Source organism: Pseudopodoces humilis, chromosome 26 (genome assembly GCF_049639895.1).
Source record: "Pseudopodoces humilis isolate 2021_Gansu_Grassland_sample_001 chromosome 26, ASM4963989v1, whole genome shotgun sequence".
NCBI lineage: Eukaryota > Metazoa > Chordata > Aves > Passeriformes > Paridae > Pseudopodoces > Pseudopodoces humilis.
Genome location: NC_142225.1, coordinates 2,755,777 through 2,771,342, shown reverse-complemented (window position 1 = coordinate 2,771,342; position 15,566 = coordinate 2,755,777). Strand labels below are relative to the sequence as shown.

The 15,566-nt window shown below is 48.1% G+C and overlaps 1 protein-coding gene across 2 annotated transcripts; it reads right to left on the bottom strand.

The window, feature by feature from the left end:
• Positions 1-2,411: 2,411 nt before the first annotated feature.
• Positions 2,412-14,252, bottom strand: PHTF1 (putative homeodomain transcription factor 1). 2 transcript variants are annotated; one of them, XM_014258909.2, is made up of 18 exons: positions 14,120-14,252; positions 13,999-14,055; positions 13,855-13,924; positions 12,997-13,155; positions 12,494-12,653; positions 12,066-12,191; positions 11,093-11,243; positions 9,848-10,021; positions 9,690-9,767; positions 8,550-8,759; positions 7,936-8,064; positions 7,265-7,537; positions 6,612-6,743; positions 6,398-6,484; positions 5,335-5,490; positions 4,870-4,965; positions 4,162-4,287; positions 2,412-3,822 (listed from the first exon to the last, which is right to left on the bottom strand). In XM_014258909.2, exons 1-18 carry the CDS (start codon positions 14,156-14,158, stop codon positions 3,802-3,804), a joined length of 2,244 nt encoding a protein of 747 aa, XP_014114384.1. In that variant the 5' UTR covers positions 14,159-14,252; the 3' UTR covers positions 2,412-3,801. The 2 variants fall into 2 exon arrangements, with proteins under 2 accessions (XP_014114384.1, XP_087923332.1); XM_088067206.1 differs by lacking the exon at positions 13,999-14,055 and having other exon boundaries at positions 14,120-14,221.
• Between the last annotated feature and the right edge of the window lie 1,314 nt (positions 14,253-15,566).

Genomic DNA, 15,566 nt, shown 5'->3' with positions numbered 1-15,566 from the left:
TTGTCAGCTCCAGGCAGTGCCATCATTGGGCATCGGGGTTAATCCCCGAGGCCTCAAGAGCTGTGAGGTGTGGCAAACAGATATCACTCACATTCCCAGTTTTGGCCGCCTTAAGTATGTACATGTGAGTATTGATACATACTCAGGAGCGGTGTATGCCTCTGCTCATGCAGGAGAAAAGTCTGTACATGCTAAACAACACTTAGTACAGGCCTTTTCCGTATTGGGAATCCCTAAAGAAATTAAAACAGATAATGGCCCAGCGTATAAATCCAAGGAGTTCCTGGGATTTGTCCAGCAGTGGGGAGTGGAACATAAAACTGGCATCCCCCACTCCCCCACAGGTCAGGCTGTAATCGAGCGTACACACCAGACGCTCAAACAAGTCCTAGCCCGGCAAGGTAGCGAAGCAGTGTGGATGTCTCCCCAACAGAAACTCTGTAAAGCTCTGTTTACCATTAACTTCCTAAACTCATTTGAAAACGTGAATCCTCCAGTGACTCGGCATTTTAACAGTGGTGATCAGTTTAAATTGTCACAGCATCCACCGGTTTTAATCAGGGACCCTGAAACTTGGCAAACCAAGGGTCCCTATGAACTTGTCACCTGGGGGCAAGGTTACGCGTGTGTATCCACCCCTTCAGGCCCCCGATGGATTCCTCAGAAACGGGTAAAACCTTTTGTTCCAAAGAATCCAGCACCAGCAAGAAGAAAAGAGAAGCAAGTGGCTGTTGCTTCCAAGAGAAGACGCCACTGAAGAAGAGCAAGAAGAAACCTCTCTAGCCTCTGACCTGCATACTGTAACTGTGAATATGTTTTAAAAAAATTTCTGTTTCCTTTTTTTTTAGAAATAACCTACCTCTTACTCAAATCCATGTTTCTCATTTTTGTATAACAGAAAAGGGTGAGGTGTTGTAGTGCATCTAAAAATCTTGGTACCTCCCAAGGGTAAAACTCACCTCTGGTTTGTGTAATGTGAGTTCCTACCTGAAAACCTTCTTTCCCTTCCCCCTTCCCATTGGCTGTGACCTCCCTGCATCCCCTAATCACCCCTGCCCCCTGGTATAAGAGATGAGACTCGGAGCATTTCGGTCTCTCTCTTGCCCCGGATGGACTACAGACAATAAACCCGGGATTACTCCAGCAAGTTTGAGCCTCCTGTGTCTAGATACTTTGAGTCCGTGTTGTATCCACTCCAGGACCCCCTCGGCCGCCTGTGCCTTGAGACGAGCAGGTTCTCACCACGGGGGGTGGAACGGAGGGGGTCCCATCGGGGAGAAGGATTACAACAACTCGTGGTAACACGACATCCTCAGCCTGGCTGTAGAGCTGAGACTGAAGTCCCATCTTTAATTATTTATTGCTGATTAGGAATTGGATTTTCTCTCTCTGTAGAGGTAAGAACTGACCTTGGGACAGAAGCTTCCAGAGCAGCTTCCTCAGTGTAGTTTTTTCCTGTGTGTGTAAGAACTCTCACCAATTTTCTCTGAACGAGTAATCAAGGAGTGCTGATGGCACTCACACCTGTGGTTTGGGCTGGTAGGGATATTTTACAGTGGGATGTTATGCCCAGAACTCACTGACACATCAGCCTCATGGCCGTCAGAACAGACTGCAGGGGTTTATTTTATTCATAATTTAGTGATGATTTCCAGATATCTGAGGTATTTTAATGACTGCAGCAAAGTGGGAAAGGAGCCCATTGGTTCAGTTTGTAGGAGAAAGGAGTAAAAGATTGAGGTTCATTCACTCAAAATTCAAACTGATAGGATTTGCTCTTTGAAAGTAAGAAAATATCTCATTTTGGCTTTGAAACTTTAGATGTTTTTAAAGGCTAATGATGCGCACTGAGGCAGTTGTGAATGGAATTCTTCACAAGGACAGCCGACTGCTCCAACAGCTTTTAAAACAAAGACTTTGGGAATTCAAAGGGCTTTAAAGCAGTGTTCAGCTGCTGGGTGATCCATTGAGGTTTGCTGGGGAGCAGAACACGTACAAATCCTCCCTGGCTGGAGTAGGGTTGTGAAATATTTAATAAATACTCCGAGTAGCCTGTGCAGATATAAAAGCTGTGTTCTTCCCCAAGAGGCTGGGTTATGTTGTGTGCCCTCATCCTGACCACTGAGGACAGTGACAAATCCAGACCTTGAATTCCAGAGGAACTGGCAGCACTGAAATGATTTCCCTGCCATCACCTCCCCTGTTTTCCTGTGTGTGAATATGACCTGGTAATGTCCTACCTGTGTAGGATTTCCCCTTCCTAAAGACCTTTCTCTGTGCTTCCTGCATCCACCTGGCATTGGAATGCTACATTGGAATGGATGGATGTGCTGGTTGTAAATGTTTATCTATTGCACAGCACCTTCACACAGACTCCTGAGGTTCTGACTGGAGAGAGACCTGCAAATCACTCATTATTTTTACAGAGATCTTAAAACCCAACTCCAGTTTGTGGTCTGTTGGTTCTGCACTGTCTAAACCAGGCTCTTGGTTGGCTTTCAGGGCTGTGACCCAGGTTTCATCCATAAACATGCTGCTTTTCTGGAAAACAAATGCAATTTATTATTGGGTGTTTCCTTGACCCTCCATTCCAGTAACAGATGTTCATAGACATGGTATAAAAACCATCAAGTGCTGTAGAAACCATTGGTAATAATGAAGTGCTTGACCTGCAGGTTTATTTGCACATTTTGATATATAAAACTGTCACCTCCTTTTACATCTCACAATGTTTCCTTGTACAGAAAATAGCTGTAAACAATTGACTACCAAAACTTCTTCTGCCATTTGACTCTCCTGTGAAGGAATGAGAAGTTCATCAGTTTTTGCTCTTTTCACTAGTAATAAATAAAAGCCATTTGAGCCAGTGAAGGGAAATGTTACAGAAGCCTTCCAATATTTTCTTGCTCTCCATGACCTTTCTAAACATGAACCTGAGGAAGTCTGTTGTCAAAGCTGTTTTCCCCCCCCCAGATGTTCAGGGTGAGGCTCTATTGCAGTGCTGGGCTGCAACAGCTGCTCACACCATGGAGCAGAGCTGTTGTCACAGCCAGGACAGGATGGAGCTGAGTATTCCAGGCAACAGATGTGGCAAAACATTCTCCAGCTCATGAACACTTTGCCTGTAAGTGTGTGTTGAAAGGTTTTTCTCCTGTAACCACTGTCCTCAAAAAATACTGATAATTTCTTTGCAGCAGCCCCAGCATAAGCCACCAGCAGGATTTGGGTGTTGCTGGATTGGCAGCAGTGGGAATTCACCTGGTGCATCCTGGGGTGCTTCAGGATGGAGGCAAAGCCTTGAGAACACAGAGCTTTAAGAAAGAAAAGCCCTTCACAGCCAGGTCAGTGCAGCAAAGGATTCTCACCCTGGAATATTCCAGTGCAGCCCCAGGAAGGCTGACTGGGCCAGGAGGGCTGAGTCCCTCCTTGTCACATGCCCAGGGTCCAGGTTTTACAGAAACATGGCCCCAGTCACAGCCATTGGTGTCCCCCAAGCTGCAGCTCTTGCACGGCTTTAGTGTTTGATGTCCCAACCAGCTCCTGCTGGTTCAGTGCAGCTGCCAGGATTTGGCCCCATTAATCCAGTTTTTCTGTGCATGCCATGGGGTGACATCAATGATGAAACTAGTTCATTCTGGATGTTGTAGAGCAGTAAAGCAGAAAGAAAACTTCTGATACATACACTGGGAATCTGTTTAAAAATTGGAATTACAGATTTCTGTCAGTTTTCCTCTTTCTGCCCACACTGCTGGTTGTTCTCTGGTGTCTGGTGGAGATGCCCAGGGCTGATGTTCTGCCAATTCATGGTTTAATTTTCCATAACTGCAAAGAGACAAGAAAGGGAGTTTGAGTCTAACAGGAATGGTCTTAATCTCCAGGTAACATTCTGTGTCTCCTGCCCATCCTGCTCTGCTCAGTTTCAGGATGAGCCACAGGAGGACTGGGATAAAGGGAGGAGCCCTGGGTTCTCACAGCTTCACCTGAAGGAAACTGAAAATGAAGTGAGCCCTGTCCTTCCCCCCAAAACTGGCTCAGGGAGGTGGGGACACACCCAGCACGTTCTGGTGTCTGGGTTCCCAGTGCAAACCCAGGCCTCTCTCAGGGCTGTGGCCTCAGAAGTGACCCCAGAGCTGCTCTGCTGGCTGGGACAGGGACACTTACTCTGATATTGAATCCTAGCAGGTCACTGATCACTCCTGAGACAGCAGACAGGATGACAACCCGTGTGATGTTGTATATCAGTGGGTTCATGGTCAGTCCATACAGCCTGAATGGACTATCCAACTCCTGAAGTGACAGGACAAGGACAATGGTCCATTAGCACTCACCAATACCAAAGAATTCATCCTCTGACTTTTAGCTTAGCACTGGCACTCCAACAGAGTGGGCTGCCTCTGGGTCCTTTCTTAAATACATGTACAGGAATTGCCAGTGTTCCAGAGACATCTCCTGCTGAACCCAAGATCTCTGCAACAACCCCAGCTGCACCAGAGCCTGACACTCCAGGCTGCAGAATCACCTGGCCCAGCCTATGGACTCCCAGACTTTGCTCACTCCTTCCCAAATTTCTCCCTGCTGCTGGCAGTGAGCTCCAGCATCAGAGCTACTGAAGGAAAACAAGACTGGAGCAGTCAGGAGATGCTGTGCTCACCCCAGTCTCTCACTTGGTTAAAGCATTGCTAATCGAGAGTTCACAGCACTAATTACCCACACTGGCCTCATGCTGCTCTCTCTGTCCCAGCTGCAGCAGCACTGAAAAACCATCTTTGTGAGCGCTAACTCCAAGAGCCAAGGGAAGGGCAGGGCCACATGGCATTGCCATAACTCCCTGCTTCCATAAACTCCAGCCATTCAGCTGGAGCATCTCACCTTCAGCAGCTTTGTGGACAGTTTCAGCACATTGTTTACCAGAGACAGCTGCTCCTTCTTGTTTGGCTTCTTCTCCATCTTCAGGTACAAGTTTATCTGTGACAGACACCACAGGCCAGGGGTTGATGTTCCAGCACCAGCCCCCAGCCTATTCCTAACTAAGGGAAATTGGAGCCATTTTTGCAGGCTGCTGTCACGCCTGAAGCAGTGAATTTAGCACTGATAACTTCATTCTCTTCCAATTGTTTTGGCTAATGCAAATTAACCCAGAAATATTCTAGAACTGTCCCAACAGCACCAGCTCATCCCTCCCAGGCTGACCAGTGCTTTCTTGCCTTCTGGCTAACACATGGGTTGATTCCTACATTTTAAAATTTTATTCCAGTATTTAAGCTGGTTTGAAATACATTAATTATATCCAAACAAACCACAAAGCCCAGGGGAGAACAAGCTAAAGGGAGCTACCTGCTCAGTGAGCAGGATGGAAATGTTGCTGTATTTCTTGTTGGTCTCAGAGCCCAGAGATGCCAGACGTAGAAGAAAGAGGAGCAGTGCTGCCTCCCACATCAGGAACTCCCAGTTGTAAGCTGCATTCAGAAAGGTTTTGTGACCCTTAAGAACCTGTATGGGGAGAAAACAAGGCACCAAATGTCACTGACAAAGTGCCTATTCCTGAGACAAGTGCACAAGCACTGCCCTTACTGCTTCTCTGCCGTGCCCTGTGTGCTCTACAGCCACTGACAGCTCTTCCCAGGAAGTGTAAATCACTCCTGTGATGGGGTTACAGGGAAAGGTCTCATTTCTAACCTGCCTTTAGCTTGGAATTGGATATTTTTTTCTTTCTTCTCAGAAAAGGAGCCTTGTTCCTCCCCTCCCTCTGTTCAACTAACAGGCAATGAAGTGCCTTTCCTTGCCCCACTGGCAGCCTCAACCAGGCTAAACTGGTGCTGCTTTTCCCAGTATGGACTCACACAGCACAACTGGGATTGTCATTCCCTCCTCTGGAAACCTGTGGCTTACAAGAACAGTCACAGCAGTGACATTATCTACAAACACCAGCCTCTGCTACCACAGCTGCTGCTTCAGGGGATCAAGGACCTGCCTGAACACAGCACTGACACCTGAAACCAGCTCCAGCATTGGCACTGCTGCCTGTAACAGGTTTAGTTAAGGGTTAAAAAGTGCCAGTAATTTTCCACATGGTGGTTACATGCTCCAATCAGCCCTCTGGAATAAATGTTCTGTGGACACCTGAGGTCTTTGGGCAGTCTCCTCTCCTTTGTGCCCAAATGGCCAGGTCCTGAAGTTTTCCTGATGATTATAAACCCCCTGACCTTGCTCTGCAAGCACATAACAAACCTCTTCTTCCATCTAAAAATGACAAAGCTCTTAAAAAATGCTACACTCTCTGTGCTGCTCTGGGGTCAAACAGCTCCACTTCAAGCCTTTTGTAGGCTGGTGGAAGAAAAGCCTTCAGCACTTGGGAGCATTTTCCCTACTTTATAAACCACAAAGGTTAAAATCTCACCTGGGCACAGCAGATAAAAGCAATTGAAAGAGCCAGTAAAAAGACTGAGGACACCACAACATCCACAGATCTCTGGGGGCCTCGTCTCTGCGGAAACAAGGACACAGCGTCAGGGCTGAGCATGGTGTGCAGCCAAAACTCACCACAAACAGCTGGCACTGGCATTGGCACTGGCACACCCCGTGCAATAACCAAACCCCAGATCAGAACTCACCTTCAGGTAGGAGCGAAGGGATAACCAGATCTTGATGTTCTCCACCTTCTTGAGCCTGAAGTGAGGGATTTCATATTTCCTGGCTTTCCGAGCAGATGTAATGTGGCTGAAGAGCTTAGCAAACAAAAATCTCTGCAAGTTAAAAACACAGCCATGCCTTAGTGTAAAACAGAACAGATTGCTTGGGATTCTTAGTGGTACCTGGAAAAAAGGGTCCCTGTGGAAACCCAGCATGAGACCTGGCTGCTCAACCTCCCTAGCAGCAGTCGTTTTCATAGAATTCCAGATTGGTTTGTATTGTGAGGGACCTTAAAGCTCATGTTTTTCCAGCCCTTGCCACAGGCAGAGACACCTTCCACTCCCCCAGGTTGCTCCAAGCCCTGTCCAACCTGGCCTTGAAGACTTCCAGGGATGGGACAGCCACAGCTTCTCTGGCCAGGGGACAGAGTAAGACCTTGGGGACAGGTAAGGGGGGAATAGGGGTGTCAGGAATGATATTGATAAGTATAATTTGTGACTGATCAATAAGAGCCTTCCCAGACTCCCCTCCCTGACCTTGGCAAGGGCTAAGATGAGATGAGCTTTAAGGTCATCATCCTATTTTTATTCCTGCTTTCCAGGTTCCTGAAAGGCACCAGGATATTTAAACCCACCTGTTTGTAGGTTCTCTCCGCAACACACATCATGAAGAAAAACATCCAGGTTAAGCACAGCCTTTCCAGAAAGTTGATGGCAGACAGGATGAGCACAGGGGTGCTGGCAGGGGCTCCACAGAAGATGTGCAGAAGCTCCATCAGAGAAATGGAGCAGAGCTGCTCCAGGTTATCTGTGTGGAACAGCCTGTAGAGGAATGGCAGGAAGGCCAACCCGATGGTGATGATGTTTCCCAGCATTTGATACCCCACTCCTTGCTGGTGGGCATTAACCTGGCAAGCAGGAATAAAAATGGGATGATTACCTGGGGTTTGCATCAAGGGAGTGTTGTTGTGGTAGCAAGCAGTTGGTTCCCCTTCCCTTCACAGGACAGAGCCTGAAATAATTCCACACATATCAGTCCAAACCCCAAACCAATCAGCTAAATAATCACACCCCCACCTTAAGCACCCTGCAGAGACAATCAGCAACAATCAGCACTTGTCAGTCTTCAAGAGACCTCCTAAACTGGGGGTTTCAGTAATAACATGTGGGACAACCCTCTTTGCAGCTGGGGACGGACCAGTTTCATACAGCCCCTAATATCTGCATGTGTAACTATTTCCAGGAGTTTTGGTGGATATTTTCTAAAGCGTGAGGGAGAGGTTGCAATGCCACACGGCCCCCTTACTCTGCTCATGATAATTCCACTGATCTCCAGCACAGACATGTCCACCTTCTTGCAGTCACTCCCTTCCCAGATCAGAGCACTCACTTTGGCAGATGCTGGGCTGGTGTTCTGAAGCCAAAACAGATGGTTCTAGAAAAGAGAGAGGAGTGCAAAAGGTGGGTCAGCTCTTTCTGTCCTGCTGCGAGTAATGCCTTTATCTAGAAAGGGCTGTGACCCAGGTTTTACCCATAAACATGCTGCTTTTATGTAAAACAAATCCAATTTATTACTGGATGTTTCCTTGACCCTCCATTCCAATAACAGATGTTCAAAGAGATGGTATAAAAATCATCAAGTGGAATATTGAGATGGAATAAAAATCATCATAAGCAATTGGATTGAGGGGGAAATTCCATTTTTGCTTTGGGATAAGCAGCAGTGCAGAGGGGAGGGATGGACTTGATCATCGAATCACTGATTTTATTTAGAGCATTCCAGACTTCCACGTGGTTTTGGCCTCATCCAGGTTGCTCACCTTATACCAACAACATCCTCGTTGCCATGCCACTCATATTTGAGAAGACGGGGGGAGAAGTGGGAGAAGCACTCCCATCCCCTGGGTGGAAATCACCAACCTGCTGGAAGACATCTTCCTTCAGGTCCCTGCGGGAGTCCCTGGCAGAGCACTCCTCACTGTCGCTGGTGCCTGAGGAGCGGCACTCGGGGCCGTGCAGGAGATCGTCCCACAGCATGTCCTCGGTCTCCGAGTCCTGCCGCGTGCTCTCTGAGTCCCGCCGGCTCACACTGCAGCTCCGGGGTCCCACGCTCAGGCACGACCTGGGATCCTGCAACAGCAGCAAAGGTTGCACAGCACAGCCCACGCACGGTCTGTAAAACCAGCACCTCGTCCTCATCCTCCTCCTTGCTCCTTGCTCCTTGTCCTCCTCCTCCTCTTTTCCCCCAGCTTCCCAGAGCTTTGAGTGCTCCCAGTTGCACCCACACAGTGGAAATGGTTTAAGACAATGTTTGGGGAAAAAGCACTTCTATACCAGAACTCACACAGAGCCCAAGCACTTCCTACCTCTATTCCCAACCTACAAAATAAAAACTGACATATGCATTTTAATACAAAAATGGTTTTTTTTATGCATTTTGCATAATCTGTTTTAATATTTCATGTATATTTTGCAATAATTTATATATACCCATATTGATATCCAACTTGATATCCACATATTTCTATTTTACTTTCAGGTAGGATGAGTGGCAGAGGGAAAAAACCAAAACAATGAAGTGACTCCATATGTCTCCCAGAATAGATTTCTTCCTTCATTTACAGGAGTTGGACTTGATCCTTGTGGGTCCCTTCCAACTCAGATAGTCTATGATTTTAAAATCAAAATTTATAGCTTAAAAGCTGCAAGCATAAGACTGCCTCCCAACCACAACAGCAATTGCAGCAATTCTACACAAGCAATTAGAGGCAGCTTGGACTGTCCTTTGTTTCCAACAGAGTTGTTTGTTTATTTGTGGTTTGTTTAATAAAGCAGCACAATCAGGATTGTGAGCATTGTGAAGGTTTACAAAGCTGCCAAGCTGCAGAGAGGGAGGAGGTCACACCTTGCACCTGAGGATTCTGAAGCACAATCATTTCATAACTGTTCTGATGGAGGGGGGCTGGAACGAGATGAGCTTTAAGGTTCCTTCCAGCCCAGCCCATTCTGTGAACCCTGCCAGGCCTGGGAAAGCCCCCTCTCGTGACTTTACAACCATACCTGCCTGTATAATGTGGATTCCAGTTCAGACTCCACAACACTGTCAGAGTCTCTGGCACCTTTCAGGGCTTGCTTGACCTGCCAAGACCAAAGGAAAACCACCTCATTATCCATAGCAAAACAAGGTGTGGAAAACAGCACTAATCCCACCTGGGTACCTGTGAGACAGCCTGGTTGAGAGAAACCAGAGGCCTCTTTTTCTTCTCCTCGTAGCTGTTGTCACTGGAAGCCCCTTCCATGCTGTGGCGTAACAGGATCCTTTGTGCCATGGCCCCAGCATCCTCCTCGCTTGACAACTCATCAGAAACACCGTCCCTGTTGGTGCCATCATCCTGCAAATGCACGGCCAAAGCCACACCAAGGACCAGCCTGAGTCCCAACAAAGGCTCCAAGGCAGAGCTGCCGCCCTAGCACAGCCCTCAATGCCTGCAGACCCAGCACACAGAAACAGAATTCTCTTGGCATCACAGAGACTTCACAGATTTTAACTCCTGTCCCCTGCTCTTGTCTTGCCCCAGAGGTAATGAGAGAGAATTTTGGGTGGGTGGAGTTGGAGTTGGGGCAAGGACAGGAAGAGGAGGAGGCAGCAGCAGCTCCTGGCTGTGCCTTACTAGAAGCCTTAAGCCCAGATGTATCTATGAGCTGGGGGGTAACAAATCCAAAATCCTGGGCTGTGCCCCTATACAAAGCTCTGCCCCTCTCCAAACTCTTTCACAGAGAGGGGGTGGGATGGCACAGTATGACAGAATTCCACCCAGGATCTATTCCAAGTTCTCCATGTGGAGTTCACACACCACTGGCCAAGAGGGAACTCAAGAGTAATTCCCGAAATCTTTGAATCTTTGTTTCAAAGCTTTCAACAGAGGTCATAATGCTTTAGCTCTTTCTCTCTCCCCAAGGGATGTCTCAGTCTTACAAGACAAAATATTTTACAGAACTGCTTTGTAAAATGGTCAATTTATTTAGTCATTATCACCATTCTCCCTTAACTGAACACCTTGTGATCAGAAGTGTCAACAGTTAACAGAGCACTTTGGTAAAACACACAGTCCAGCACTGTCTGTGACCACACTTGGTCAGGTTGGACAGAGCTTGGAGCTGCCTGGAATAGTGGAAGGTGTCCCTACCCACGGCAGGGGGTGGAATGAGATGAGCTTTAAGATTCCTTCCAACCCAAACTACTCTGGAATTCTATTCTATGATCATGAAAAGAAAGTACCAGCACCTTTTCAGCTGCTCAGTGAGAGGCAGAAAGGGGTTTCTAGGTTTCCTAATGCAGGCAAAGATTAGCAGGAGGGAATATCTTGTATTAGATCAAACCATACAGTTAAATACCAGCACATTTCTGGGCACACAGAAAACACACTGAAACTGTGATTTCAAAGGATCTCCCCTGGCAGTACCTGATGGCTCTTCTCCCCATCAGAAAGTTTACTTTTCTCTTTGGAGTGCAGCAGCCTGTGTTCAGATCTGGCCTGTCTGGGTTTGATGCAATCACCCACAGCACTTTCTGTCTCGGTCCCTTTCTCAGCTACCAGCTTTACTCTTCTAGTCCTAGGAGAGAAATGAATGTTTTTATTAGTGAGAATTAAATGCTTTTATGTCAGGGAAAAACTCTTTGGGGTAAAACATTCTGGTCTTCCCTTGTCACACAGGTGCAGCATCAAACAGGATACCTAAGGGATAAATCATTTTCTTTGGCTGACAGGTTTTGTGTGATGAGTCTATTAAAAAAAGATTTATATCCACTTCACCCTCACTCAACATGTCTTTTGTAACTCTAATAGTATCTTAAAACTTCTAAATCAAGGGGAAAGTTTTCATTAGTTTTATTTTTTAAAAAAATAAGCGTAATTCAGAACAAAAATTCCTTGTGAAGAGAAAGCACCTGTGAGCTGGAAACTCACCAGGAAATTCAGCTGGGAAAACAGGAGAAAACAATGAAATATTATCCCATACAATCTCTCCTCCTTTTCCTCGAGTTACTTTTAGAGAAGGAAGGTGCCAAAATGAGACAACTGTCCAAAACAAAAGGCACAATTTCTTTTGGAATTCAGCTAAAACAGCAATACAATCTCAGCACTTACTCAAATGAGGTCACTTATCTGATAAATAAATTCCACCACATTCTACAGCTAATCTAACACTTGGTTCCACATGATCTAATTTTATACAGTCTAATTTTATATGATCTAATAAGGACATACTAAATATTCCTGAGAAATCAGCTTCCCACATTGCCATGAAAGTTTTAATTCAAAAAAAGACTGACAGGTTGTGGGGATGTCAGTGACAGCACACGCTGTGCCTTCATTCTCCAGGTCCCAAATTGCTCCCAGTGTCATGAGCAGCACAAACCCAGCAGGGGTCACATACCTCCTCTGGAAGAGCAGACTGGATAAATTGGTCAGCAGAGATGCAGAGCCAGACTGCTCTTCCTTGCTGGTTCTGTCAGGAGGAGACCAACTGTTCCCATCCACACCCACAGGTTTGCGTAACTTCCTGAGTTTTAAGACAAGGAGAATTAAGTTGGTGCAAGAAGCTACTTTTAAGGTCTTTCTTAAAAGATCTGAATGAGATTTCAACAGCTTTTTGGATGCCATTTTTCTGAAGTCGTGCAAACAGAATACTGACTTCCAAATAAAAAAATTCTGCCTATACTCCCAGCACATCAGAGCATCGCTGAGAAAGGCACGAGGGACAAAATCTGAAGGGAATCTTTGCTGCAGAAACCTGAAGGAGGGAAAGCTCAATCCAGCCCCATGTCCAGCTGTGATCCCACCAAGGGCTCTGCTGGTGCTCACCTGCGGCGCCGGCTGAGCCCGTTGTTCCCTGCAGGTCTGTTCACCTGGGTGGACACGATCTGGCAGTGAACTGTCCCCAGCAGCAGCATAAGGCACAGGGGTCCCATCACTTCACTGGCACTCACAACAGGCATCATGAAGTACAGCACCACTGCTACGACTGGAGAGGGGGAAATGGCACCAACACAAAAATTAAGGAGTCTGGCTCAATTATTTGTTTTTACTATGTTTTGTTGTTTTATTATTTGATTTCTGCAATTACTAGTGCCACACACCTTGAAATGCACATTAAGTTCCAGACAAGATCCTCATGCTGTATATTATGGACTCCAAAATCATAGACTCACTAAGCTTGGAAAAGCCCTCTGAGACCATCGAGTCCAACCACTCCCCCAGTACTGCCAGGTCCACCCCTAACCCATTTCCCCAAGAGCCACATTCATACATTCTTTGATGTCACATTCCTTGCAGAAGAAGGTTTATGGCACAGCGTGTTCCCTCACCTTGCATAACGTAGAGCACCAAGAGCCACATAAAAATACGCTGGGAAGTGACCTGTATCCACCACTGGCTGAACAAGGGGAAAAACACTACTCTCACAATTCCTTTCCTCGTCAGTGATGTCCAGGGAATTTCAGGCTTGGCTTTGGCAAAGGTAGAGCCTTGGAATTGAAGGGGAAACAAGTCATCATGAACTGAATCACAAGAACTCTCTTGCTGGAGTTCCCCTTTGGGCAGCCCCAGCCGTGCCACAGAGCTGAGCAGGGGGTGACAGCAGCCCTGCTTCAGACACTATTCAAAGCTACACAGTTCCAGCAGACACAGCTAAAGCAGCTCCTTGTCTTCTCTCAGAGCTCTGGCTCTGACCTTTCCCTGCTCTGCCCTGCTCTGCCCCCAACCCTACTCCCACCCAACACTCCTGCAGAGCCAGCCCGAATTCCTCCCGCTCTGCTCTCAGGTTTTCAGTGCTCCTTTTGCCTCAGTGCTCACGAGCAGGGGCTCCCCTGGCACCAGGGCAGGTTCTGCTTCCATCACCCTGCTCAAAGCTGTGATGCACCTACAGAATCATGGAATATCCTGAGCTGGAAGGGACCCAAAGGGATTGCCAAATCCAGCTCCTGGTCCTGCACAGATACCCCAACAATCCCATCCTGGGCATCCCTGGAGCGGTGTCCAAAGGCTCCTGGAGCTCTGGCAGCCTGGGTAGTGCCCATTCCCTGGGGAGCCTGGGTAGTGCCAGCACTCTCTGGGGGAAGAACCTTTCCTGATATCCAACCTAACCCTGCTCTGAACCACCTCCAACCGGTCCCTCTGTGGCATCCCTGTCCCAGAGAAGAACGAACAGAGCGAGCACCGCTCACCGCTGATCAGATCCACGTCGATCAGATCGGGCTGGATGTGCCCCTTTTTCTTCGGCTTGTTCTTGAAGCCCTGCGGGGCGGAACACACGGCCGAGTTAGCGGCGAGGGGCGCGGGGGCCGCCCCCCCCACCCCGCCGCCGCTACCTTCATCTGGGTCTGCTCCACGGCCTTCTCCCATATCTGCTGGTCGTAGGCCCCGATCTGCGGGGAGAGGAGGCTGAGGGCACGGCCGGGACCGCGCCCGCCCGCCCCGCGCCGCACTCACCTTCTTCTGGTACCATGAAATGGAATCGCGACAGGCCATTGGGGGCGGCGGGACCGGCGCGCCCCGGGACCGACCCCGGCCCCGCTCCCGTTACCCTGGAAACCGCCGGGCGCTCGACTGGCCCCGCCTCCCGCCCCCCCACCGCCCAGGCAGCGCCAGTCGAGCGCCGAGCGCCCCCCCCCACCCCGCAGAAGAAAGAAGCGCCCAGGCGGGTAAAGGACAAAATCAGACTTTTGTTTATTAAAAAAATACTTTACAGGAAAAAAATTCTATGCATTCCGCAGGACTATTTTACAAAGAAATAGCTTAACAGTTTGACACTGGTGTACAGTCAGCTACCGACAGCGCGGGGGGGGCGCGGGGCCGCCCCAGCACACGCGCGAATGTCAATAAATACACTAAGGCCGCACAAAGCAAACAGTCGTCCAGGCAATTGTACACGTCCTCTGGAGGCAGAGACCTTAGATAAATTAAAACCACAGAAAAAATAATCGTAGCTGCCAATCAAATCAAATTAAATCACGAAACAGCAATACAGGAGTCGGTATCTTTACATGTTGTACAGAGAAATCAGAAAGCGGGTGTTTGTCTGAATGCTCGGGGTGCCCTGGGCACTGCTCAGAGCCCACACGAAGGGACAGAACGGGCTCTGGGGGAGAGGAAACGATTCCCCCGCTCCCCTCAGCCAGCTCAAGGCTGCCCAGGCTCAACATTCCTCGGGAACTGCAGAGTTCATCCCTCAGCTGATTCACACCGCTAACCGGGGCGGTCACGCCCGATATGAACTTGGGGAAAGCTCTGACAATTTGCCTTGTCCAGGGGAACTGAACTGTAACGTGCAGGAACGCACAGCAGAGCCTCTGTGAAAAGTGTCCCTTATGAATCCCCTGGGAACACGTCGTGGTGCTCCCCCTTCCTGGAAGAGAACGTGGCAGATACCTGCACCAAGCGACCTGGAGCTTGTCTAGAGGAGAGAGGAAACCAAAGCCAGCCAGTATTTCAGCTTTACACTGCATTTACTGGTCCATTTCTAGCACAGCTGAGCCACTTGCCTTTATCCCTGGGATGTTTTAGTCATCAGCACTTGATTTAAAGTCAAGTCTAAGCCTCAGTTCTGTTTCACAGACAGAGCACTTGGGCAGTGACAGCTGTCTCCAGCACAAAGCTGGAGTATTTTCTACCTGACACACATCACAGAGCAGATCCTCATAAATGGAGCATTGAGGATTTGCAGAACTGACCAGCAGCCTTCAAATTTAGGAACTGTTCTGTATCTGCTTTCCACTGACAATAACAGAACGTTAAGGTGTTGGAATGGACCTTAAAAATCACCCAGTCCAATCTCCCAACTCCCTGCCATGTGCTGGGACACCACCCACTGGGCCAGGCTGCTCAACCTGGCTTTGAAAACTTCCAGGGTTAGGGTATCCACAACCTCCCTGGGCAA

Bases quoted from the DNA above. Each gene is read 5' to 3' on its own strand.
- PHTF1 (XM_014258909.2), bottom strand. From the start codon at position 14,158: ATGGCCTGTCGCGATTCCATTTCATGGTACCAGAAGAAG. The intron at 8,065-8,549 runs GTTGGTGATTTC...TCTCTTTTCTAG, and splicing joins AGGAAGATGTCTTCCAGCAG to AACCATCTGTTTTGGCTTCA. The intron at 6,744-7,264 runs GTGGGTTTAAAT...TTTAACTTGCAG, and splicing joins CGGAGAGAACCTACAAACAG to AGATTTTTGTTTGCTAAGCT.